Below are 27,849 nucleotides of genomic sequence, written 5' to 3' on the forward strand. Positions count from 1 at the left end.
ACCCTAATTAGTCCGTCAAAGCGGTGCCCCACAGCCCCCGGCCCCCTGCCCGCCCCGGCGCGGGAAAAGGCTCAGGCCGCGGAGCCGCGCCATTGCTCCGCGCCCGCCCGCCCCGTCTCCTCCCCGCAGCCCCTGGGGCCGGCGGCTGGGCGGGCTCGACCATTTCTGCGGCGGGGGACGGCGGGGCCGAGCCCGGCAGCGCCTTCCCGAAGCTTCAGCACCGCGGGCCGGACAGCGCTCCGAGACGGCTCCCGCGAGGCCCCGCTCAGGGCCTCGATCCCCGCACGAGTTCCGTGGCGGTCGCGCGCTGCAAGGTGCTGTTCGCTTGCTGGCGAGCCCGCTCACGGCTTCCCAGACCGCGGGCAAAGGTAAGCGCCTGCCCCTCAGAGCCCTCTCCGCGGGTCCGCGGGTGCGGGACGTTCTGCGGGTGCGGGAAGTTCTGTGGGATGTAGAGGGAGAGGAGAGAAAACTTTCCTTCCACTCGGCGAAAAGCGATGAGGTCCTAAAGCGACAAAATTCCCGACGCTGATCGCTGAAGTTGCAATCTGATATTAAAGTGAAGGGATAGTTGCTGGTAGAGGGAAGAGCTCTGAATTTTTTCAGTCTTCTCCAAGCAGTGTTTTCATCCGTTCTACTGCGGCGTCTGCACGAGTCTTTCTTGCTCCCTGTCTCCCCCGCTATTCTGGATGGAAGAGATTTTTAATCTCTTGGTTGTGGCAATCCGATTATTGCTATTTTAGTCTATCTCTTCCAGGATTTTTCCCCAATTTGTGAGTTTTCTCATCAGAAAGAGGTTGCTGAGTCTGTATCTCTATATCTTGTGCAGAACCTCTTCCTCTGCCCCAATCATGGTTTATTTAAATGTTTGACTTTTTAATTGTGTTCTCGTTCTTCTAGGAACACTAATTTTTTTTTTTTTCAAGAACCAACAGTTGACATCCTATTTAAGACACTGTTTTTCGTGGGAGAAAACTATAAATTAAGAAAAAATGTGCCTTTTGTAGTTGCATGTATCATATAACTGAGTATATACGTGTGTGTGTTTATTCTAGATAAAGCTATACACAACAGACAATTAAGTGTAGAAAGACCTTTGGAGGAACAGGTGAGTGAAAGAAAAAATATTTACAATGGGTTTTTTATTATGGTATTCTCATAATATTTTGAGCCTTTCAAGTACCAAATCCCTGAATATCCCTGAGTTAAAAGTAGATATGTCAGTAAAGTGATTATTTATGGTGTTGAATACAAAATATAGTTTCAATAATTTTTTAAAACTGGAATATGGAGTTTCTCTGTCCAGCATTCCAAAAGCAGGTTGTTAGCTCCGACAGCTCACAGGTGTGCCACCCCTTTGTATTGACATCCTGGGGGAATATAGCATGAGCTTGGAATGAAGAAGGAAAATGTAACTGGCATTTGTCTTAAAATGGGAAGTTTGTTGCAGCTTCTTGTAGTGTGTGATTCTGATCAGAGATAGGGGGTACTGACAGAAAGTGCCAAGTGCTTAATCCTGTTCTACTTATTCAGGCAAACTTCTTAATAAGAGTGAAAACCAGACACTAAGGCTTCTGCTGGTATTGATAAATTAAGAGATCACGCATTTTATTCCTTCTGCCTGTTCTTGTTTTATTTGTTTTATTTTTCTGTATTAGATTGCTGAAGCTGAGGCAGATAGGAATAGGAAAACAGCTCCCACAGGTAAAATATCTTTCCTGGTTTTATAGCAATATTCGTAATGGTATTCAAAGAGGTATAAGGTTTTATGTTATGTGTGCATTGATATATTTTCCAGAAAATAAGCCAGAGTTCAGGAATTATTCCTTTGTTGATGACCTGAACCTGCTAAAATCAGTAGCAGAAAGAGAGAGGAATGAAAAGGAGAGGGAGTCAATTAGAAGCTCTTTGTACGAACAGCAGCTGGCCGTTGACGATGCAGACTCCACCAAGAACCGCAGGCTGGTGGATGACTATGACTCCACTAAAAGTGGACTGGATTATAAATTCCAAGGTATTCTATAATCATCTTTCAGTGACTTCTAGGTTAGATTTCTCTTGCAAAGTGACTGCTGTCATGAATGTTGTACTCAGCATCAAACATGAGCTTTATGTGTTACTGGAGTGCAGATTCAATTATTTCCAGTTGTGGAAGCTTGTTGTATTACAATTAGGGTTTTTTGAAATGCAGTACAAAACAATTGCTGTTGATTTTCAGTCTTCTTCCTTGGAGGAAAATCTAACTGTGTAATTTGTATTATGTGTTTTAGTAATTTAGATTTGATGGAAGGAAAATGGGACATATTTTTAAATGAAAATACATTTATTCTGGTTTGAGAGGAAGAAGCACCTTTACATGCACCTAAATCACATATATTTATTCCAAATGTTATGTGCAGTGTTAGATTATTCTCCTCATCATAAAGCTAAAAGAAATTACCAAAGGCAAAACAATACTTGCCTTTGCTACAGGAGTGTTTAATTGATTTGTAGTTTAAGTGAGTCCTCTGAGAGTTGTAAGCAGCATTTAACTCAGGATATTTTTAATTATATCAAAGTATCCTGATCACAGATCAAAGCTTACTCATCATGTTCTCTCCCATTGTCATTATGATATTATTTGCCATAAGTCATGATTACAAAATTAAAAGTTTATTTTCTGAAATTCAAACAAGAAGATCATGTACAGTTTGTCATGATATGATTTCATCTAAGTAGCCATACAATGAAATTAGATACCAGGAAGGCACATATAAGTATATATGGGAACAGTGCTCTCTCATTCTTACAATTTCTTCTATAAACAGGAGAGTATGCTCCTAATATTCATCTCTGCTCTTTTGACAGAGTCAGTCAGAAAGATATTTTTCAGATGTGGAAAATGGACACAAAGAACTTTTCACTGTGACTGATGTAGTGGCTTGCAAAGTGTGTATCAAAGTATAGTCCTAGTGTGTCTAAAAGGTGCAGCTTTGTTCTGAAGAGAAGAAGATGTGGGCAGATATTTTTACAAGATGTTTAATCCAAATGAGTTAGGACAGTCAGCACACAGTTAAACTATAATCCTTTCAGATGATCCAGATGGCCTCCATCAATTAGATGGCACTCCTCTGACTGCTGAAGACATTGTTCAAAAAATTGCTGCAAGAATTTATGAGGAAAATGACAGAGGAGTGTTTGACAAGATTGTTTCAAAACTTCTAAATCTGGGGCTAGTAAGTATCTTGTTAATACTTCATTTAACAGTTTTGTGGGTTGGTTTAATGCTCTTTTAAAAAACAATTTGGACAAACATCGTGTGTAATACTGACTTGAGTGAAAATGAATGGGATTCAGGCTCTAGGAAAATTTCTGTATTCATTTGGGCACACTGGTTTAGTTCTGCAATAACATTGTTGTTCCTGTGATGGCTTTGCAACAAAATAGGCCAAACTGCAGAATGTTTCTGATGCTGAGAAAACATTCACTGATTGTACTCCTCCCATGTCTGCCCTCATTTTTACTTTAAGTTCTCTTCCGATTTTCACTGAATTCTTTTGTATTATTAATTTCTATATTTAAGGGGGAAAGGTCTGACCTCATTCCTATCCACCTACTTAGTGTCATAAGCAAACATATAATGTTGCTGGTTTGTTGAGGATATATTATGTTACTGATTTTTAGCAAGACTGGATTTGTCTCTGACCTCTGGATGTCTCAATAGGTTTAGCCATGGCCATATGGGATTCTTGTATCTTAAAATATTGACCTGATGTTTTCTGCACTAGATTTTGCAGTTAGCTATTGCATGCTGCACCCCACTGATTACAGAGGGAGCTGTGGGCCAGATGCATGATAGAGTTCTTTTTCAAGTGACAGCTGTTACAAAGCAAAGACAAAACATTTTGATGATGCCATAGATGATGCCATGCTTTTTTCCCCTTCTATATCACTGTATGTAGATGTGTTGCAGAACATACTTTATATACACCTACATGTACACACATGCAGGGAGGTATGACACACTTGCAGTTCAATCTTTCAAGCTTCACTCCATTGTGTTAAGCCCTAAACAGATTTGTTTTCCTGTTGAAGGCTGTATCTGTGGATGAGTGGGTTTTATGTACACACAACGTATTTGGTGTGTGTTTCTGTGTGTGTATATATGTATGTGTGGGTGTGTTTATATAAATATAGACATGTGTATATGTCTATATATATACATGTATACACACACATTGGTGAAGATACCACGCCTAATTTGGTTGTGCTTTTTGTGAAGCAAACATATTTAAAGCAATCTATTTGCAAAGCTCGGGTTTCATATTGATGTTTCATCCAGGAGAAGCACAATATTCTATGAGTACTCTGCACAAATATTTCAACAGATCACAGAGAGTCAGGCCTATACCCTGGAGGATGAAGTGGCAGAGGTTTTACAACAGCTAATTGCAAATGAAGCAAAGGAACGTGAGAAGGAGTCTGAAGACTTTGATTACACTGCAAGCAGAGCAGACAGTGATCCAAAGGAAAAGCAACAGGAAAGAATGGTAATTTCTTAGCTAATGATTTTGTCTTCCTTGCCAAATGGTACTAGTAAACCAATATACTGCTTTCTTTGGGGAATAATTAGTTCAATCTGGAAACTAAAGGTGTTCTTAAAGAAATTGTTAGACACAAAATGAACCATGCGTTACTTTGGAGTTTAAGCCAAATGTCAAATTGAAATAACTTTGAGAAAATAGTATAGTCTTCACCTTGCAATTAGGAACATGTTGGCATAAGGTTCTGATACAATTTCTTGCTCTAGTAACTCTCTCACCAAAAGCAATGTGCTTATAGATATCTTTTTTTATATCTTTTGTGGAGACACCAAGCAAATCTTATCAGGATAGTATCATTAATGGAGAGATTGATGATACACTGGATAACACATGGTCATCATCTAATATCTTGGAAAGAAGAAATGAGCTGCCTTCTGAAGATAATTTTGAAGACCTCCAATACTTTCCAAATTTTTACGCACTATTAAAAAGTCTTAACTCAGGTGAGCTTATCATGTATTTACAGAATTATTTAGGAAAAAAGAAAATTAAGATTCTCTGTGTTTTCTCTTTTCCCTTCCCCACAACTTCCCTAGTTGCAAGACCACGTGCTTTGAAAATGTTCTCTAAGATGTGTAGCAGAAACTAATTTGATTAGTAATTTTGATGGCAAAACACTGGGAGGAACAGCACTCAGAACTGCAAAGAGTGTGACCTAGGCAGCCCTTCCCATCTTGTGCTGTGTGATTCAGGAGTCCTAAATTCTTTTCATTCCTGTAAGAACATGGTGAAAAACTGGCAAACTGTTTTCTCCAGAGATCATTCCAGTAACATCTGAGTCTTCCAAGCCAACAGAGGTACAAGTAAGCCACAGCAGAATCCTCGCAGTGATGGTACCAGTAAATGAGTCTGAGCCTTCCAGCCTTTTCACAAACCACAGGTTTGCTGTTTATTGCAGTGAAAGCTCTGCACGTCTCTTCCTATTCCGGTGCTGGGCATCACTGCCTTCCAGTCATTGCAGGCAGGACTGTGGCACCTCACCACAGCCCCTTTGTCAGCACCCACTCTGCAGCCACGCTCACACACACACACACTTATTTTTGTGTGTATGTGTGTTTGTTCTGTGGATTCCCTGTCCTGCAGGAGCCTTCAAACTGTCCCCATAAACACCTGAGTGGAGAGCTAAAATGAAAAACCCGAGGGCATATTTTGCTCAAGTCCAACCTACAGACTTCATATTCTTCCTGTTCTTTTCATTTTCCCATGGTGGTTTTGCATGCTAGCTCTTCTCCTTTTTCTGCTCACAAAGCAGAAAGGCATGTTGGGTTTAGCAGGTTGTCAAGCAAATCGAGCCAGGTCCCACTGGCTGCACATCCCTGCCTTGCCTCCTGCTTTGTGCTGTTCACCTGTCAGGTCGTATCAAGCTGGAGGAGAGGGATTCACTTGCATCCTACAGCTGTGTGTTAAATTGCAGGCAGCAATAAAAAGCCTGTTCAGCAGCTCTCAGAGTGGCTGGCCCTCTGCCAAGGCTGGGAGTGTGTTTCTGGCCGTCCCAGACTGACAGTGCCCCTAGCTCTGTTAGGTCCTTCTGTGATAACCTGGGGAGTGGGGATGGCTTTTGCAACTGGGGCAGTTTCATGCTGCTAATGCAGAAATAGCAGTAAAATTGTTCAGCTAAACAAAGGTATTGTTCAGGTAAACACAGCGGTGAAAGAAAAGCTAAGAAGGTAAGCATGGGCAAGAATAGATTTTTATAATAAAAAATAATTGTTTGTATCACTTCCTGAGGTCATGATCCTGTCAACCATGTAATATTACGTTGTCCCAGTACATGAGTCATGGACTTGTGCGTGGTAACAATCTCATTTGAAACACTTTATATTTTTATCATCGAACCCATGGGTCTTGTAGGAGAAAGGAACTCTGAACTCATACAGAGCCAGACTGCTCTACAAAATAGTTCACAAACAAATAAAAGAAAGATAAAAGAAACTGTAGAAAACTCTACCCTCTGATCAGCAATTTGGACTGTCAGGTCACTTCATCTCAGTGTGTTTAGTGTTCTTAGCTGTAAAATGGAATGACACAGCCCTTCAAGACACAAAGCTGTAAAGAAGAACTAAAGCCTGAAGCTTTAAAGTATATTCAGCTGTGTTTTGCAGGAACAGTTTATATGTAAGTTCTCTTTGCTGATCCAGCACAGCATTTTCTCTTTCAGTGAGTAGGTCATTCTTTATGCAGAAAGTTTGCACAGTTTGCAGAACTGAGTTTTCCCAAGTTGCCTGAAGTCTCTGACTAATTTTGCTTCATCCCCTCACACAGAGACAGAGACAAAAGAGAAGGAGACCTTGATAACTATCATGAAAACCCTGATTGATTTTGTGAAGATGATGGTTAAATATGGAACAATCACACCAGAAGAAGGAGTTTCATATCTGGGTGAGAATGCTGTTTTCTTACTCTAACAACAGTGATAACTATCTTCTCATCTTCCTTGCTCTTATAAAACCTGCTTCAGCTTTGTTCATTCTAAATGTTTTAAAGCTGTACTTCTAAATGATTGATTATTCACTATAGTGTGTTTAATTCCATACTGCTTTAATACTTCCATCTAATGAAGGGAAGGTAATTTATGAGATATGCATTTAGAGAATTATTGCATTTTCACACCTGTGAAGCACAATTGATTTCAAGGACTTTATGTCAGGGTAAGATCAGGGTTTTCTGTGTTCTGTTGAGGTGAATCAGGCACCTGCATTTTCTAAAGACAATCTAGCACTTCAGCTCCTGTAACCTGTCACATGTAAGTAGCCAGAATAGATGGCACCTAATGCTATGGTTGTCTACTAAGTAAAACTCCTTCCATCTATGAAAAGTGCTACATTTTGGCACAGGAGTAGATTTTGAAGCACTCTTTCCTGGATCCATTTTAGAGTCTGTGGCTATGTAGGTATTGTAAAATCATTGTAATTTCCTGAAGAGAGAATTTGGAACAGCCTGGTTTTGTTCTTGTTTTGTTTTGTTTTGTGTCTCACACACCTTTCCTGGCTTTGACAAACTCTCCTCCATTTACTGTTGGTAGCCTTTCTGTGTAAATAAGCAGACCTACAGAAGAAGGGCTCATCTGCATAAACTCTGCACAATCCTTTCATTTTTCTGAAGTGTTCCTGGTCTGGCTTAGTCTGAAAAGTTTTTGTTTACATCAGGGCAATTTCTCAGCTTCATAGATCAACCTGTCACAGAGATAGAACTGGCAATGATCTTTCATGGCTTCTCCAGGCTTGTCTGATCTGAGCCATTGCAGATACATGATTGATGGATGCAACTGTAACTGTACAGATTGATTATCACTCACTTGGCTACAAAAGATCCAGTGCATCATGACTCACATTCAGTACATGATTGCACTTCCTCTCCAAAGAATTATATCTCTGACCAAGACTATCCTTTTATTTTCCATGAGAAGTCCTTGAATTTTGGAATATTTGGACAAGTTATGCTACAGTTCAGCTCTTTATTTCTCTGTCTTCCTGTGCATTTAAAGAAAGATGCACATAAAGAAATGGTGGATTTTAAGCACATTTTTTTTTGTGTCATTCTACAAATGAAGATGGTATGACTTGAGCAGATATTGCCCTCACTGATAGTGTTATGCCAAAACTTAATAGACCACATTCATCCCTGACACAAGGCCACTCAGATAATGGAATTACACTAGGGATGCATTTTTCCTACTAAAATTCAGAGCAGTTGTTCACATTGGCTTTACTTTGAGTAAATAAATACTGTAACCCTGGAAACAAATTGCCATGATGACATAGTACAGAAGGCAGGGATTAGGTTAAGAGTTTCAGAGGTCTGATTTAGTCTGGATTTAAAGTAAGACTATCAACTGATGTATCCAGACTCTGCCTTGCAAATAAGTGATTTATGCAGAGATGGATTTTTTGCTCCATCAAAGGAACTTACTGTAGTGGAAAAAGCTTTCTCATAGTTCTCAAGTTGCTTCTGTGGTATTCTTTTTTTAGACTTGCTGTTGAGAAATTACTTCAAAGCTGACCTTCATTTATTGAACTGATATTCTCAAATACTCAAGGAGAGCATCCACAGGAGCTTGTTAGCTTCTTGCACTATCCTTGAGCATGGCAGCAATTTTATTGCCACTCTTATTCAACTAAAAGTTATATACACTAAATAATACTTGGATATGTACTGCGTATCTTGGTGCAGGTTGGGTCAGGGAATTGATGCCCAGCTGTGTTTACTTATAGCAGATAAGGGAATTAGTATGAATATGTCTCAGACAGAAGAATTAATTTTAAAAATTGGTAGCTTTTTGTTGTTCTCTCAGTCCAAAACCAGTAAGCAGATTCCATGCTAGTTGATGGAAAATACCTACTGGGCCAATGCAGAAGGGTTATATCCTCTTTCCATTTTATTAAAGTAGGAAACTGCCTAAGTTAATTTTTCCCACTCTGTGTCTGAAGCCGTGCATAAGCTATGTCTGTGAATTATACATTCAAAAAAATAAATCATTTATTGAATCAAGTCACAAGCCTTTTTGCCTTTCACAGGGGTGCAGAGACAGTGAATTTGAATGCATATACCAGTAACAGCTGGCTTGGGATTTGGAAACCACAGCATTATGTCATCATTGTATCTTACTCCAGGGGAAAGTATTTTCCTGCTGCAGTGACTGATGTTATTAGGTTTAGCTTAAAGTTACAAAGGATCTAGCTGCAGTGTGGTGCAGGAAAAGTGCCGATGCACACACATGAAAACACAAGGAATAAGTTCATTTTTTAATACGCATATTCAATATTACATAATAGATATTTAGAAGCTTTCCATATGCTAATCTGTAATCTGTAACAGAACACTGGAAGCCAAAACCAACATATTCATATATATGAAAGACAAGGAAAAATAATGCCTACATTTCCCAGTATGTTTTCAGAAAGTATAACTCTGGAAGCATTAAAGAGGAACTCTAACGAGCTGATATAAAATGTGTGTTCAGCTGAAATGCGTCAAATTTGATAATTTCCCTGCTGTGGCAAAATGCCACTATCTTCCATCACTCTTTACTTTCTTAGCTATGAATGCTGTATCTTGATGTACAGGGAGCAAATTCTGCTGTGGAGTGAAAGTCTCATGTTTCTAGCCTGCTTAAAGGCTTTCTAGAAAACCCATCTACCCTTTGAAGATTGAAAGCTGCTTTAAAATCACTTTTGCAATTAAAAGAATGGACAAGCATTATCAGTACAGAAAGCATAAGGTTATTACCTTATGACTCAGGATCACAGTTACACAGGTGGCTTGTGAATGAGATCCAACTGTGGTATCAGTTTACCCAACTTTGGGTTTGTTGTCAGGATCCAGCAAATGCTGCCCAAACAAGCCCTTGCTTGTCCCAGCCTGCTGGATGCACAGACTGTTATCACTGAACAGGCTGAGTGTTGGGAAGGACTTGAGACAGCTACTGAAATGATGTGGCTGTTGGCAAGGGTGCAGTGACAGAGTGGAATGGAAGAGTTGGAATAACTCCACATAGTGACCAGCAGAAAGCAGCGAGAGGCTTTCAGATAAGTTATGACTGATTCAGCATAAAATGTTTCATTACTCATGGCATTCATATACTGTTTATGTTGCATAAATAGCTGATACTGATGCATAACTAGCGGATACTCCATGCAGAACTGAAAGGACTGTGTCCTTCACGGTGCTGAGTGTTTGAAGGGAAAAAGTGCTTTTTGAGCCAATAGCAAAGCTCACTTTGGTTTCAGCAGAGTGGAATAAGCCATGCATTGCACAGATACTTGTACTGTCTGAGTATTAGGTTGTGAATAATATCCTACCTCATTTTCCTTCTGTCTATTGTGTAATGTCATGGTGGAGATTCGCTCTGATAGCTTTTCTATCAGACCCATCTATCATAGACCAGATAAATATTAAGGAGAAGCTTCATCTACACCACACAAAGAAGAGGAATTTTTTGTGGGACAAGTGACTTTTCCTGTGTATGCCAGACTATATAGCTAGTTTTAAAATGAAAGTATATCAGTCCACTACCATCCTGGTAAAAGCTCTATTTTTAGTAATTATGTAAAGTAAACAATAGTTTTTTAATGCATTTATTTTAATAATATTGTTGTCAGCTTAGAAACAGGAACAAATGTTTTCTGCCAGTTTGTTCAGATACATTTGAAAATCTTTTCCACTAATAAGATTTTTAGAACCATTCTAGGAAATACTTGTCATTAGAGGCTTGTGGACCATAACAAAAATAGTTTTCAGAGATGATGGAAAAATTCTTAAGAGGCACCAGTGTGTGTATATGAATTCTTTTTACACAGTCCATTAATTACGTTCTCCTGCTGTGCTCTGCTTACAAGAGTAGATTAGTAGCAAATTTACCCACTGCCAACCCAACCAAATGAAAGTTGTGTTATCCAATGAACTATTACCTTAGAAATGCAAATTAGTTACATGCACATTGTAATGTTGTGTGGAGTTCTCATTTATTGACTAGTACATGTAGCACAAACTTTTGCCATCGGTACTTCTCTATCTCACAGATACCATAGAAATCTTTTCCATGATACTGCATAAAATGTGTAATTTATCACATCTTATGATTGAGTTTGGTCATTTTGTTTTCAGTTTCTAAATCAGGGCTTCTGTATCTTCCACAACTGGAGAAAAGAAAGGGACAAAGGGCTGGGAAGAAAATTAAGTTTAAGAACTCTGTAGCCTTGCTCTCTCTTGAAGGGGATCACACTTTTCACCTCCTTGTAGTAAAGCATTTAGATTCCTGGAGCCACAGTGTACCACACACAGCCCGCAGCAGACTGGCTGGGGAGCAAATCCCCCTTTATTTAGGAGGGAAACAGAGAAATGGCTCCAGCTGATCAGTGTGCAGTGTTTGAGTCACAACTGCCTTCCTCCATAGACCAAACCAAAGCCACCTCTCACACCTCCTCCCTTTGGCTCTGACTCACTGTCAGAATCCACACTGTCCCTTGTGACTGAGTAGGAGATTGTGTTGGTTAGAAATGAGCAAGAACAGATGTCTCTGTTTACCTTTTCCACCCCCATATCATTTGTTCTTCGTGGACAACAGGGAAGAAGAGCAAACTGCAGGGGACACAAGGAACAGGGAGATGGATGGGTCATTAGTGAACTCTGGCTGAGGTATATGAACACTCATTACTTTGGTCCTTTTCTAAAGAACTGTTGGGATATTGTTTTGCTATAATACTCTCTTTTAGGCAGACTGAGGCTGCATGAAAAAAGTCAGGTGAAACAGAAGAGGCAGAAAGTCTCCTATGTGGATTTTTAATATGTCCCTGCCTCTCCATGCTAAGGAATATGAAATAGCTGTTCTTCCTCTTGCATTCGTGCTGTGGTGTCTTCCACAGCTCCACTTGTGGTGAAGGCAAAGCTCTGCAATTTCCTCATTACAGGTCAGTGCATAGTAGACACAATCTGGCCTTTTCTTGGGAGAGAAGAACTCATTTGAATAGTGTGATAATGCCTGAAGTTCTCATCAGCACAGATGCTGCAGGCCAAAGGTCTGATCCTGCTATTTGTTTAGTCAGCCAAGAACAGGCAGAGAGCCAGGAGTGTGAGGCAAAGAGCAGATCACAGCCCAGACTGGCATCATCTTTCCCATCCTCACTGTGACCATAAGCTGCTGCTCCCTGATACAGACTGGGATTTCAAAGGGCTGAGGGAAGGTGAGGCTAAAGCAGTGCCAGAGGCTACAAGTGGCATATGAACAGTGTCATGTGGACTTTTTGTTCTCCCCTTCATTTTGACCTGGGCGATGAAGGGCACTGACAGTACTTCATACAGGGAACCTTTCATGCATAACACCTTCTTTTTCTTTTTTAATTTTTTTTTTCAGAGGGCTCTTTCTTGCTACTGTAGGTTTTCTCCATAAGCATTAAAATATTTAACAAAATTTTCCCTATCTGAATTTCCCTTTGGTGATTTTCCTTGCCCAGTATTTATCATATGACTGATGCATACAGCTGCCAGTGGGAGTTATTTAATTTCAGGCAGCTCTCTTTTCTGTGCTATTTATTTTGTATCTGATGAACTAAGGTCACACAGATGCCAGTATACTGTACTATATCTGAAAAGCACAAATCAGGGGCACCTCAGATGATGAGAGTGAGCTGAATACTGAGGAGCAACAGTGATAATAGAAAGTATTTGTGAATAGTTAAACTCAAGATGAATTTGCATGGAGGTAAGATAAAAGGATATGGGGACAGAGAGTGTGCAAAGATAGGCAAGACTTTAATCTAGGAATTATGTTGGCTGCACACCCCACTGCAGCTTGAGCTTTTCTTTAGTACCCTCATCCATTTCTGCCCATGCTACTTTTGCATTTGCACAAACATGTGAATGTGGGTTTTTTCCCCCACTACTTAGATCTTATTTCCTATTTTCCCCCATTCAGACTCTCACTGCATAGAAAAACAAATGGGTAGCTATGGCAGCTGATCTCACAAGTCCTAAGAAGCAGGACACTACACACTGCAGTAAACTGGGCATCACCTGAGGGTGACAGTATGTGTGAGAGCATAGTTTTCTCAGTATCCATAGGCTCTAAATCTTCTCAGATATGATTTGGGAGAGACCCAGTAGTTTTAGTATCACTAATTGTTTTTCCCACCACATTACATGACTATCAAGTCATGTGTTCAAGAACCCAAAAAAATCTTTTACAGTTCATTCCTTTGCTTATCACCATCTACCTTTTAAATTTGCAGATATTTCTTGCAAACAAATTACCTCTTCTTCCATTTCCCTTCACTGCCTCCTTTATGCTTTCCAGACTGGATACTTAGTAAGAAATCTCCATCTTCTCATAGTGTCTATTTTGACAGGTGCATTCCTTAGTTCCTGAAAATCTAGCTTTTGCATCCTACCAGGTGGTTTATGTTTCTAAAGGAGGGCAATGCTTTTATTTTTTTGCACTGTATTTAATAGCTGCATAAAATCCCCCACTTTCTGAATTCAGTATGTCTCTGTTGACAGCTGAGCACTGAGCCCATAAGTTCTGATTTGAGATGATTATGTGGGTGCAGGGTAAAGAGGGTGTCACTGAACTTTCAAAACTGAGCTACATCCCACTCCTGCAGGAGAGGCAGCTCTGTGCTGCTTCAGTCCCAAACCATCATGTTATAAAGGGTATGCTATCAAAACATAAATGTGTGCACAGGCCGTGGAGCAGCTTCAGGATGGGAAAGGATTAGGAAAGAACAGCACCACACAGCTCTAGCAGACCTGGAATAATGCAAAGGAAATGCCTGGAGAATACTGAAAGGATAACTCTGAGAAATAGTCCATGAGGTAGGGAATTTAATAAGGATAATAAAGGAGACTTGGTCAGAGCTTTCTTTACCTCAAAACACATCTATTTAATTATGTTTTGCTTTTGGAGTTGCTTTTAACCTGATTGCTAAGTGATACTGCTGCTGTTTTAATTTCAAGTCACTCTGCCCATCTTGCCTGTAATCCATTTACAAGGAATGCCGTGACCTGGAGTTTGTCACCTGACATGTCATTCCTCATGGCAGCATTAGATTTCAGACACACCATCTCAACAAATCAGTCAAGCAGGAAGATTCAGAAAGGAAATGTCATATCTTGACGTGTAAGCCAGTGAGTAAGAGAGGAGCAGGAGGTTTGCAAGGCTCAGACCCATCTCTATTTCCACAATGGAGGGATTTCTCCTGTTCATCACAGTTTAACAGTTTATGTGACATATGCATGATATGTATATGAGCTGACTAAAAGTCTAACTCTGCTTTTGGCTACACTATTGAAAATCCAGTGGGTATTGACAGTTCTTGGACCTGCTATCATGTAAAGTGAAAGGCAGATTTGTCCAAAGAACTAATCAGTTATGCTCTTCCCACAGAATAGTCACGAGCAAATGCTGTGCTGTCCTGACATTTTTCACAGATGGAAAAAGGCCTTGCAAACTCTTCAGGATCATCTACTGCAGGAGACAGAAGAGCCCTGGGAGAACTGTGCTTTTTTAATGCCTGCAATATGTGCATCTCCCACAGGCAGTCGTCAGCACAAAGCTTTGCAGCTGAAGCAGTTGTAGTGTATGAACTCATTAAGTAAACTAATTTTTTCGCTATCATTAAGATTGATCTCAGGTACCTTGATGATCCCTTTTCTGCTTTAATAAACAGTCATTTTATGCTGTATGGAAACAGAACAGCAAAGCAGGCCTTTCTGTGGAAGTTGAATGACATAAAATCTCAGCTTCAGTCAATTTGATGAGGATAGAATGTGAAACTGCCTCCCGGGTACAAGACAATTATGCAGAAGAAAAAAACCTTTGCAGGAAAATTTACAAGAGTCTGGAAAACACCATGAATCTATCAACAGAGAAGGGTCCATTTCAGGCTTCCATTACCAATTCCATTAAATATTCAAACGGTTATGTTAGTTTCTGCCCCTCTAATAAGAACAAAGTAATTTAAATTGTAATATTTTTTTCATGTAGTATCTTTTCCCATGGATTTAGAGGGTATTGCCACAGTGCATTCTCCCAGAGAAAAACATTCTGCTTTTATGCAGTTCAGATTTTTGGATATCCGTCTTGAAGGACTTCAGAGTTTCAAAAGTGCTGGGAATTTGCATTTTCAGATGCAATTAAGAGGATCTATCAGTGTGTAGAAACCGGGCCTAGAATGCCTGAGAATGCCTACTCAAAATAGGAGCCCTCCTGCAGCATGAGTGGTTTAGTGAGTCATCCCAGATCAAAGAGCAAGTTAGAAAGTGAGGCAAGGCAGAAACCAGATCTCCTGACTCCGGGTGTCTGGTTCCAGTGATGAGATTATCCTGCTCCGGGAAAGCGGCCGCCAGAGTAGTGACCTATTTACCAACGTAGGTCACTTCCATTAGCTCAGTGGTTATTGTTCTGTTGTTTTAATTAGTGCCATTTCAAATAAGTGGCCATCTCTGTGGAAAGGTCAGTACCTTTCTAAACTCTTCCTCTGTACAAATGACATTGCTAGGGAAACAACACCGGAGAAGTAATCAATTCTTGTTAGACCTCCGAACACGCCATGCAGTTGCTAAGCTGCTGGCCAGGCACATCTCAGTTGAGGAGATGACTCACTCCATCAGTGGTTCTCAGAGCAAACATTGTTCAGCCCTGGCCTAACCACACATGACAAGTACAAACATGTTTTGAAACAATACCAGCTGTTAAAGCATTAATTCTGAAGCGGGGGGGGGGAAAGGGCAATAAATCCTGTTCAGGAAGAACTGGGACTCTGTGGTAATATCCTCTCTAGGAAATTTATGTAGGTACACCAAACAACCCCCACAAACATGGAGAGGCCCACAGAATTAACTCCTCTCTATCACAGAGGAAATATGTCTGCTTATAAATCTTCAGATCCATGTTGATGTGCCACCCAGCCAGCAAGGCAGCTTCGCCATTTCTCCTGTAAAGTGTAGTCCTTGTTAAAAGGCCTGTCATGTCAATTTGTTCATATTTTTACTGACAAAAAGAAAGCTTTGAAAATGGAACACAGTTGATACCATGTTCAGTCTGGCTTTAGTGGCAAAGCTCAGATCATTAGTGGTCAATGGTGCCTTGTTACACTTCATGTCTGCACATGGCTGGAAAGGAATACTGTACTGATAAAGGAGTCAGAGTGAACTCAAATAAAATTGTGAGCTGGATCAAAAGGCTCAGAGAAACTGCAGAACTCCTGATGTGATTTATAGAAGTGACTAAATAATGGAGAAGTATAAATCCTGTTGCCTTCAGTAGCACGTGCTGTATGTGGATATGTGCACAACTTTTAAACAATTTATCAAAAGAAGAAAAAATTTGGAAATATCAGTATGCAGACATTGAAATCTTAAGTTGTCAAAGCAGGTTATAAATCTATCTTGTGGTGAAGTCTTTCTGTTTTCTGCTAATAGAAACTGACTGCAGCAGTGCCTAAATGCAGACACCTTAAAGAAAGAACATGAAAGGCACTTATGAATCAATGCACTTATGTATGTGTGACATTTTAAACTTTTAAATACTCCTATTTCTTTTAAAACGCTATATTTAGACCTAAAATTAGGCCTAATTTAATAGATTTTGCTGGATTAAACTCTAAAATCAGTGACATTTTTGCATTTGCATGAATTAGTGAAGGAGAATAATCTATTCACTTGAGTTTACAAAGGGTTTTTAAGTTCTTGACTGTATAATCTTATCCTGAAAACTGTGCCTCTTACAACAGAGAAATCCTTATATTCCTGTTGAAATACTAGTATGGTACTGATTCAGGATAAAAAAATAGAATCTTAAGCTCAGCTGAAAGGAATGTTTATGGTCCTTTCCATAAGCTTTAGATCAAGTGATTAGTGAGGCATCAATACCACCACTATAATTCTAGCTTGTTTTTTTCTTCATCAGTATGTCTGATCCAGCTTGTAACACAGCCCAGACCTGTTTTGTTCAGGACATATGGCAAGGTCAGGAATCACATTAAAAGGATACATACCAAAATGAAAAGAGTTGTCACAAAAACACCATCATGTGATGTAGAATTGAGAGGGTGCAATCAGGCAGGGTGCCAGCAAATACTGCTTTCATTTTAATTTTATGTAAATAACATAGTATAGAGGACTCAGGCAGACAGGATTATGTGATTTCTCATCAGATGGCAGGCACAATTGCTTCTGCTGATCTGCCATGAAGAGAAATATGTTTGCTAAAAAACTAGTTTTTAGGTATCAGTGCTGTGTATCTTTCTGAAGAAAAAGGATCCTCCCAACTGATGGATAAAATATTGGCATTACACAGAGAATATGATCTAAAATTTTTACTAGCCCTATTATGTCTGTTCTGTCACAGTTCCCACATCTCATACTGAATATTTTAGCTGTTCATATAAAAGGAATTTTGATATTTCAAAACCAAGTCTCTCAAAAATGTCCACCAACTAGCTGATATGCATCAAATTTTGAATCCATGTTTAACTGAAGCTTTAAAAAGCTGATAAAGGGAAGGAAAATTCTACACCATGTCCATAATATGACTGAGGAAATATGGCAGATACTATGATGATCTGTATTTTGAATATCTACTGTGGTATCAAAAGGACTTTTTTCCCACATAAGCATACAATATTTATGTCTGAAACATCCATCTTTATGAAGAGATGCTTTTACTTTCAAATTAGATGAGTTCAGCCCCGAAATTTTCATAGAAATACATTTTCTAGTCTTCTAGAGCTGTATACATGGCTACAACTGTCCAGTGGGTTTTCAAGTAAATGCTTGACTTTAGCAACTTTGGAAAATATTTGTTTTAATCACTTCAATTTACATATTTATTTCATCTAAGTATGATTTTAAACATTTTATTAGACTTCTTTTCCAATGAAACCACATAAAATCCAGACATATAAGCAGTTTGGGATAGAGTTTTTCCAGCAGGATGAAGCACATATTTCATAGTCTTGTATTCTTTGTGAAGTTAATTAAAGCCTTTCATTGCTTTCATCAGAATAAATTGCTACAGATAGTTATCTGTAGTTTGTGACTTACGTGACTGGAATACAGAATATATATGCATACTTTTACTGTCTTTATGTATATTGCTCTATTTGGTGCTCCTATTGTCATGATTCAGTTATTATTTTTTTTTTAAGTAAGATTGATCAATATTCCATATAGCTATTTGTTTGTTCTTTTACTATTGGCTCTGCATTAATCCTTCAGAGGCAAGGGTGAAGGCTGTTCTTTTGGGTTTCTGCTTACCACTCAGACTGGTGCTAGGGAGCATATAGTATAGATTCTGCATTTTATCCACTGAAGAATAACTGGGGTTTGGTTTTGTTTTGCCTTGCTTTCCAGAAAACTTAGATACAATGATAGCTGAGCAGACGAAGAAGAAGCTTGAGAACCCTTCCACTAAAACCAGAACAAAACTAACAGCAGGTACCTATTCTACAATTTTCTCTCCTGGAATAACACATTTTTTTAATCTATTCAGTTGAAAGTATGCTAATTGCTGTAGCATCCAGACTACTGTTTAAAGCTACAATCCCTCAAGGACCTATAGCCAAGTTTGGTTTTCTAAACACACAACAAGAGAGAAATTTTCACTTAATTGTCCAGACTTTGAGAAGTGTACTCACTGTCTTTTTCTTCAGTGGAGTCCATACATTACACATATACAAAAGCTTTTCATAAGAATGAAAAAACGTTATTTGTCAACTTTGGATCTAGTGAATGTAAATTCCACATAATCTTTCTCTGCACAAAGAAATGTGGCTTTATGAACTCTGTATTATCACATCATAGTTACCTGTGTTCAGCTACTGTTTGTAAGAGCAGAAGCAGACATTCCAATTTCCAGAGGTCTGGAGCAGAGATGACCTTTAGAAACCACTTTGAGACAGACTCCAGTGAGGCTCTTCCTCAATCATCAGTCAAAATGTTTTACTTGCCAAAGATTGTTGGTGTGATTGAGAAATGCTTTTGGTATATTTGATGCAAAATTGTTTGCTCTTGTCATTTCTTTAGACAAGAGTAGTGAAGAAGCAGACAGTACAAAGGAAGAAGCAGCTAAAATGGAAAAGGAATACGAAGTTTCAAAGGATTCTACAAAAAATGAAGGGCAAAATGCAGCAGGAAATAGTGAAGAGACTGGAGGTACAAAATAGCCATTGCTTTTCCTACTGTGTCTGCTCCAAGTGATTGGAGTCTTTTCCTATCTTTGGTATTGTTTTTCCTTTGTGTTAGCATAAATACCTTCAGCTTAGAGTCACTGGGAGTCAGCACACAACAGCTTGATTTGGAAGTGTACTTATTTGCCCAGTTTTAAACATATGACACTATATCCCTTGCTGAGCAAGACCATAATTCATAGCCCCTTGTGAGAACAATATGAAATACAGATTGACACAGTAGTGCAGAGAGATTTTTGCTTCTTTGCATCTGTGCTTTTCAGTGAAATCAGATGATCAGAATATTCAATAATCTGAGTGGGCCCAATGTTTCTATAGTTTGTGTTAGAACAAGCTGGTACAGGAAAGTTCTGCAGTGACAGAATTTGCATTGCTCACTGCCAGAGGTTAAGGGTTATCAGCAATTAACTTGTTTTACATAACTCTGATACCTGTTACAGTAAGTTAGTGTCTCCCTAAGCAAACATAGCACAGTAGTACTGTTACTGTGCCAGTTGCCTCAGCATGACACATAATGCCACGTGCTAAATTAGACTGTGATAAAGTCACTTGGGTGCAAATCAGCTACTGTATCTCAAAACAAATCTGCAGAGGACATTGTGCCTCCTTATTGTGCTGAACTTTTGAAGGAGAATGTTTGTTAGTGCAGAAACCTTTCAGTGAGTTCTTATTGCTAAGGATCCAGCAGAAGCATCTATGTTTTGTAGTCAGTTGGCTAAACAAAATTGCTTATTATCTATTTTGCACCAATGCTGTTTAATGCTTTTTGGAATACCTGTGTGTCCACTGCAGCCTGCTCAGCCATGAATGGCAGAAATAAAGGCTGCAGTGGATTGTGGAGCATTGGCACCTGGGTCAGTCCTGTGGGCAGTGCAGCCACTCACAGATGGAAGGTGGCATTTTTTCCAGCAGGTCATTTTTTTGAGCATAGAAGAGGAAAATTTCTCAAGATGGTTGTCTGATTTCACAGGAAAAAAAAGTTGTCTCAATACCTGTGGGAAGTGATAAATAACACATTTTGCTTGTCCGTGAAGATTTGTCTTTCCAATTTGGTTCAGGTTATTTTCCTTTACCTTCAGCCCAATAGCTTTTTAGAAATGTTAATTGGATAAGTATTTAGTTCTTTGTATCATAATGCAATGCCCTTTGCTCTTTCACAGAGTAACTTACTATAAAGTAACCGCACTCCCAGCTCAAAAAATATGATATATCTAATACTATATCCATTTGGTAATAGAAGCAGACATGCATAGTTGGCACTAGTAATCTTCTACATGCTAATCACACTAGGTTTTTATTCCTGATAAATGTAAGAACATTACATCAATAAAGCTCCAGTCAAGTTAAGAATTCAAAATCCATTAGCTGGAATATTTCCTTAGGGGCCTTATTAGGTAATCCTTGAACTAATTCTGTACTGTGTGCTTTCTGGTCCAAAAATAGCCATCACTTTAAAATTTCAGCTATAACAAGGAGTTATCATGGTAATGTTAATACATTCCTTTTCTCAGTAAATGTAGTAGCTACATTTCCACTTGTCTTTCAAAATTTTGAAATTTGTTTACCATGTGCTGTTAGCACTACTGTATGGAAGAGTTTTGATACTCAAAGCTCTCAGTTTTAATTAATTCCTTGCTATCTCAACAGCTTCATCTTTGCTGAACAATAATGATGATCAAAAAGCTACAGGCTGCCTTTAATCCACACAGGCAGTTTGTGTGGATACCACCAAAAGCTATGTATAAAGATCAAAAAAAGCCACAATCCTAAATTTGTGTATGACTAATCTTGCACAGACAAAACCTTCTAGCTGTCTGGGGGAATTTTGCCTGACTAAGTTTGACAGGACTCAGCTTTTAAACAGAAACTAAGAATAGTTTTAATCTGCCTTTGCTGTGACCACCTTCGCCCAGTTAAGCAAGCTGCATCAATCATTGATGTAAGTGCCTGAATTCTCTCTCATCCTTTTCTCCAGGGAAATCTGAGGCATATTTGGAAGCAATCAGGAAGAACATAGAATGGCTGAAAAAACACAATAAACAAGGTAACAAGGAAGGTATGCAGTGAAAGGCCTTGACATTGGGGTGGGCACCCTATACATTACAAAGCACGTCATTTATATTGTGGTGTATGACTTAGCATTATGTTATAAGTTAAAAAATAGTGATGTGATACTGCGCTTGTCTGTGGTGATAGTTAGTGTGTTAAAGTTAAATAAATGTCAAAGTTAAATCAATGAATGAAAATAGTAGACTAAGGCAGATTAATTTAAGCTGGCTTGAATGGCTGCTGGCCACAAAACACAGAGACCTGGTGGTCTGCCAGTGTGGCAGGTTTGTCTAGTGCTTCATCTCCTATTTCAACATGCCTTTTAATTATGATTTTATAAGTGATAGGAATGTATTTTAAACGTCTGGATGTGTCTAGAAGAGCTCAGTGCATCTGGCTAACATGCCTTCATAAACAGCAATGTACTTTGTTTCATAACCAAGAATAGTTAAGATACAAATTTATGTCACAATGTAATACGTTGGATTACAGCCCGAGTCAACTTGAATGACTTGTAGCTCACACGCAAAGCTGTGCAGAAGGGAGCAGAGATTGAAGCAGCTGCACGGGGTGTGCTCACCAGCTGTCCCCCCGTTTGGCTCCTCCCCGGAGGCAGGGCTGTGTGAGCACTGGAGGCAGGAGATAACAGAACAGCAGCAGGATTTCTCGCTTATTTTTCACAGATCTTTATTTATCCATACCAGTTCTTCCCTCAAGATCTTACATAAAAGCAGCCTCCTATCCCTTTTCTCTGCCATGGCTGTGTGTTCTGCCATCAGCCTCTCTGGAAGTGAAGGCTCCTAGCCGAGGGACCCATCCCTGGGCTATGACTGGCGCCTGGTGAGAAGGATCCTTCTTTGCACCAGCCGAGCAGAGGGTGATCTGAGATGAGATTAGCCCTGGGTAATCTGTGTGTTGAAGTGTATATGAATTACATTTCAGACATGGGTGCATGCCTACAGCCCAACACAGGCATTTTCCTATACAGAAACTGTAATAGGAAGGACTTGTAAAAAAAATTTCCATCTCTAAAATCATTTCCTCACAGTGGCAGTGATGGCAATTAGCAGCAGGCACACATATTTGCTCAAGAGTTTGCCTGCCAATTCTAATAAATGGTTCTGTTTAGCAGTGTATTCATTATGGTAATTAGATCTCAGTCATGTGTGATTATATCCCAGTATCACACATACTGACTGGGCAGCCCCTCGCTCCCCTTCATAGTAACCTTACCTCTGCACTGCTGCACTCTGAAAATGGCTGTGACTGCAGATCAATAGCATTTTATCTGCTTGTGACTGCATTAAGATATACATTTCTGTTTAGATGGATTTTCATTTGCACTAAAATATCTTTATTGCCCCCTGGCAATGGAAATGAGTCCTAAAGTGAGCGTAAATTATGACAAAATTAGAATACTCTTCTGATACATCATCTTTATTGTGCCTTTCCATACTTTTTATTTTTGTAAAATGCTACTTCAGGTCCCCTGGGTTGATGTTAAAAGAAGTGCAGTCAGGGTAAGCTTATCTAACTGTGAATGCATTGCAGTGTGTTTCTTTGGTACAAGATGAGGTGGTATTGGTGTGCTCATCAATCATTTCTCCACTTCCAGCTACCACCTGGGAACTGGCAGAAAAGTAATTCTCAAAGTAATTCGTGTATTAAAATGGCCAGTCTTTCCCACCCCCACTCATGGATTGGTTTACTCACTGAATATACTTGAAGAGGTTTAGATTTTCTTCAGGCAAATGTTTGTAGATCCTTATCTTTGTATGAATTTCAGTAGAAATTATTATTTGTTCAATGACTAATAAGCCTGGAAATGTTAATTAACATTTCCCCAGTTTAAAAATATCAATTTCCTATTAAGGAGGCTGGTAAACTTGAGGGGCTGGGATGATCTAAAGAGAAACATCAAAAGCCTGAATTTTGGGCTGATGGCCTTTTGTGTCCAAAGTTTGGTTTGCATATTTTCAGTCTATAGGCTCTGTGGGCCTGTCCTTTGTATCTCCCAGACCTGGCTTGATGATTGAAATGCTTTTCAAGAGGAGCTCCTCTCCAGTGTAAACCAGCTTCCCACAGTAGCTGCTGGGTGTTCTATTGCAGTTGGTCTCCAAAGCACAGAAATGAGGCATTTAACTAATACATGTGGATTTTTTACCAAATACTCAGCAGTTTATAGTTTCATAACACTGAGAGTAGCCATTTAGGAATGAAAGTAAATTCTGTAATCAATTGCAATGGCAAATGGCTTGATTTGAATATGCAAATAAGACCTCACTTCATTTACTGTAGCTGTTTCACAGCTCAATGAAATCCTGCAGCTGTTGCGGTGAATATAACCCAAAGCTGATTTTTCTAATTACAATAGGTTGTAAATAAGTATTAGAAATTAGAGGTTATAAATTTCTAGGAAAAAGAAATCAAATTAGATTGCAATGAGATATATAACAAATTAGCCAGAACTGGATAATATTGTGGTGGTTGTAATCCCGTACAGAATGTTTAGTAATTAAACATTCCCATTTCCACATAATGATTTGAAGTTATAAATAGTATTCTAGAAGTAAAATAAGCTCAGGGATTTTAATGTGAATAATGTGGATATCATATTAATTTAGTGTTTGTTCTTCCATTCATTTCCATTCCTTGATATCTTTCACCAGGGACCCTCATTCTGTCAACGTGAATGAAATCTCAGAACCTCATTATGAAATTGCTGGGTACTGTTTGTCCCTATTACTCACACAGGCTGGAGAGACAAGCAGGTTACATTCTCTTAAGTAATGACAGTAGCAGACCAGACAAGAAATCTTGGCCTCAGTACAGTGAATGGCAAAATTCCTGTTAACTCAGACATGGAAAGACACCTCTGCAGGAGTGGGGAGTTTTGAATATCAATTTTCTGTATTACTCATTTGAAATTGCCTTATACTGTTGTAAAAATGATTGCAGGCATCAATTTGCTTCATAATGTCTTTCTATTTGTATCCAATTTTGGTCACTGACCCCTAAAAAGACAGCTCTATCTGTGAATAAGTAATTTATACTGAAAATATCAGAATGTATCTGCTCTTGTGAGAGATACTCATTCATTTAACTTAGTATGAACCCTTAAAACATTGAAGTTCTTTGGGTTCTAACAAATTAACTTCTGATTCTATCAAATTAATTTTTGATTCTAACAAATTAAGCTTTACATTTTATGCAGCAAATTAGGTAGCTAACTGAAACTTTATTGTGTTTATATGTGAATATACTGAATCTGTTGCCAGAGTTACAACTACACAATAGGTTACCCATTTATTTTATTTGAAAGGTTGCTTTGCAGTAGAATTCTTTTCGTGGAAAATAGTGATGTTTTCCAGCATGGGAAAAGCCTATTTAACACATATGATGTGAGTTTGGCTGTATAGATGCACTCATCCACTGGAAAAGCAGGAAGGATCTTTCAGTACTCTATTGCAGAGTCTACTTGTCAGTCAGAAACTGACACTAACACTGTCACAAAGACTGCTCACTGCAGTATTTTTCAAGTCAGAATATTATGTTCTCTATCAAGGTAAATAATTGTATTGAGCTATTTTCAGGACGTTGGTTTCTTGAATTTTCACTACAGTGTTTGTAGTAAGTGGGAATTTTACTAGGATTTCAATAAGAAATAGTCCATTTAATATTTTCTTTTGATTCTGTGACAGCTGCGAAAATAATAGGGTTCTAACAACAGGTTTTGCTCTGCAGACTAGAACATCAAATCTCTGGACCAGAAAATATTCTTACTTTAGCATTTGACAGCAATCAATCAAGAGCAAGAGATGATTATTCCTCTTGAACACTAAAATCACTATGATGTGTAAAAGCACTTTGTGCAGGTGTTTTGGGTTTATTTATTGTTTTCACAAGCTGCACTTAGAGTGAATTTTCTTTATGTTTGATCAAGTGCATTTGTTGGATAAACTTTGCAATGACATTTCTGTTAGGTGAAGCAATATAATGGCAATGACTCATTGTGCAAATGAATTCTTATTTTTCAGACTATGATCTTTCAAAGCTGAGGGAATTCATTGATCAGCAAGCTGATGCTTATGTGGACAAGGGCATCCTGGACAAGGAGGAGGCTGATGTAATTAAACGCATCTATGGCAGCCTGTAAAAGTCAGTGGCTGCCAGACATGTAGAAAACTAGTCTAGTTTCCCCCACTCCTGGCTCAGTGACTTATGATCTGTTAATTTGAGGATATCACTAGAAATGCTCTGTTTACATTGTACTGACAACTTTCTAGACAGCAATGAAGAGCTGTAGTGCTCCATTCACCCTCTGCATCCTGTATTTTCCTACATTCACAAATCAACCCTAAACACCAAATTCTGACAGTGAATTTCTATTGGATAGGGTCAATATTTCTGTAATGCTCTCCTTGATTTATTATTTGTGTTTGGTTTACTTTTGTAGATCAACCAATTGTTTCTGATGGAAAGTTCTTTTAATGCTACATCTTTTTGCTCACACTCAACAAGCTTTCTATAGATGCAACTATGTAAAGGGCATTATTAGAAAATAGTTCATAGTTCTCTAAATAAAATATTTGAAAATTATTTACCTATTAAAGTTTTCATTAATCTTAATGTTATTTTATATTCAAAAATTTTGTGTTTAAATCTTAATATCTTTTATTTGATCCTTTTTTTATTTCTTTATGTAGTATCCTGTAATTTGGACTGTAGTGTCCTTAGCTAACTGATAAATCTTTGACATTACCATTGCCTTTCATATTACAGAGCTGTATTCTCTTCTTCAGCATGTATGAACATTCTCTTTGGTGCACCATTTGATGATTGTGCATGCATAATTAGTTGAATTCCTGATGTGAGTATCCTGATAGCAAGTGTAAATAGCTGTTACTTTCTCTAAAGAAAAAAAAAAGGAAAGCAATTCAAGTTATTTTGCATGGAAAGGGAAGTTTGCAACTAGAGATGTTTTTAGGAACATGGGCCTTGCTTTTCAGAAAGACTTAAAGGATCTATCATATCTCAGTGTCTCTGAATATCAAGGCTGTGGTCTCTTTACTGACCTCTGCTCTGTGTTGAGCAGTATCATCTTGTAAATTTTCTTTTTTTTTTTTTTTTTTGCTTATATAGATGTTGTCATTAGCCAAGAATTTGGTACTTCCCAATGAAAAAGGAAAACAAAAATGTCACCCTCATTCTTCTTCCTGAACTTACATAGTTTTGGAAGAATGGTTTATGGGGCCTTTTGTCTTTAAGTGAATGGATAATTTTATATATGAAGAACTTATAAAACAAGATCAAAGGTAAGGAAGTTTTTAGAAAGGGAGATTTTAAACTGAGTTCCAGAAGATGTAAGTCCTGAGACTTATCACCTGCAGCAGTTATTTGTGTAGATGAACTCCAGGAAAACCCTGTTCTCTTTACTTACAGATTCTTCATTGATAATTGAGGTTATCCCTCTCTGATTTTTTAAAAAACACCTTATGATATCTCTGAGATTGATACAGTTAAAAAATGTCAGCTGATGCAGAGGTTGGAATCTGCCTGCAGTGAAGGGAGATACTGACTAACAGCACTGCCTGCACAGCACAAAGTCCTCTAAATGTTAAAACACTTCCTTGGGTCATTTCCCTTCTCATTTTCTTAGCATAGCTGGAGATTAGGGAGGAAGAGATTTGAGCAATGAAGTAAACCCTGGAATCTCTGAAAAACATAAATGATCAACTGATTATTGATAAATTATCAACTGATAACCAATATTAAGTGAATGTGATGGTAGTGAGGTATAACAGCACAACTCTTTGCAAACTTATGTGATGACACATAAGCCAGTGAATGGTTTCTGGCAGACAGAGTACGTCACTGCCGGCTCACACACATCCTGATATGAATCACTGAACTGCAGTATCACTCACTAATGGTGATTTATTTCTTTAAGGCAAAAACTGTATCCAAAAACGTAGTCAATATAAGCTTCCTCTTTAAAAAATAGTCCCTTAGGAACTCTAGAGAAAATAATTAGGGAAAAGAATTCCTGTTGTTTCGAATCGGTGTATTTGTTTTCATTCAAACCCTCTAATTTGTTTATTATTATTTGCTAATGTTCCCAAAGATCCAAATTTCTTGTCCCTGTGGATCTCAATTGTGTTCTGCAACAGCTTGTGACTTGTTTTCCTATGTGACTATCACACAGGAAAAGCAGACTGATTCACAAATATGGATTTTTGAAAGAAATCAGGAGAATGGTAACTAACTAACTGTAGACCTTTAAAGCAGTGATCAAGGATCTGCATGTGAAAAAACAAAAAAGGACAAACTTTTCTTCCCCAATGGTTACTTTAAAAAAGACCCCAAATTTTCTTCTCCTGTCAATATAATGAGTAGTATAATAATATTTTCAATTTTCATTGTAAGTTAGTTTCTTACTTTGGTCTCTCATGAGTCTGGTACTAATGGGAAGATGTCATCAGCAAGTGACCTGTGATTATGAACAGTATGTGTCCACAAAAAGGGTGGTGCCATATTTG

At 38.6% G+C, this 27,849-nt stretch overlaps 1 protein-coding gene across 1 annotated transcript; it reads left to right on the top strand.

Annotated features, from left to right (window-relative positions):
* The first annotated feature begins 1,284 nt into the window (after window positions 1-1,284).
* On the top strand, window positions 1,285-25,907 carry SCG3 (secretogranin III). The gene is made up of 11 exons (XM_029958793.1): window positions 1,285-1,341; window positions 1,656-1,701; window positions 1,796-2,011; window positions 3,070-3,212; window positions 4,365-4,526; window positions 4,846-5,023; window positions 6,843-6,959; window positions 18,426-18,509; window positions 19,098-19,226; window positions 21,237-21,317; window positions 25,348-25,907. Exons 1-11 carry the CDS (start codon window positions 1,285-1,287, stop codon window positions 25,464-25,466), a joined length of 1,332 nt encoding a protein of 443 aa, XP_029814653.1. The 3' UTR covers window positions 25,467-25,907.
* Window positions 25,908-27,849: the final 1,942 nt, after the last annotated feature.

This window comes from Manacus vitellinus, unplaced genomic scaffold (assembly GCF_001715985.3).
Source record: "Manacus vitellinus isolate BGI_N305 unplaced genomic scaffold, ASM171598v3 scaffold_16_pilon, whole genome shotgun sequence".
NCBI classification, from domain to species: domain Eukaryota; kingdom Metazoa; phylum Chordata; class Aves; order Passeriformes; family Pipridae; genus Manacus; species Manacus vitellinus.

Coding starts and splice junctions, on each gene's coding strand:
- SCG3 (XM_029958793.1), top strand. CDS start 1,285: ATGGAGTTTCTCTGTCCAGCATTCCAAAAGCAGGTTGTTAGCTCCGAC. Junction 1,702..1,795: donor TAGGAAAACAGCTCCCACAG/GTAAAATATCTT, acceptor TATATTTTCCAG/AAAATAAGCCAGAGTTCAGG. Junction 2,012..3,069: donor ACTGGATTATAAATTCCAAG/GTATTCTATAAT, acceptor TAATCCTTTCAG/ATGATCCAGATGGCCTCCAT.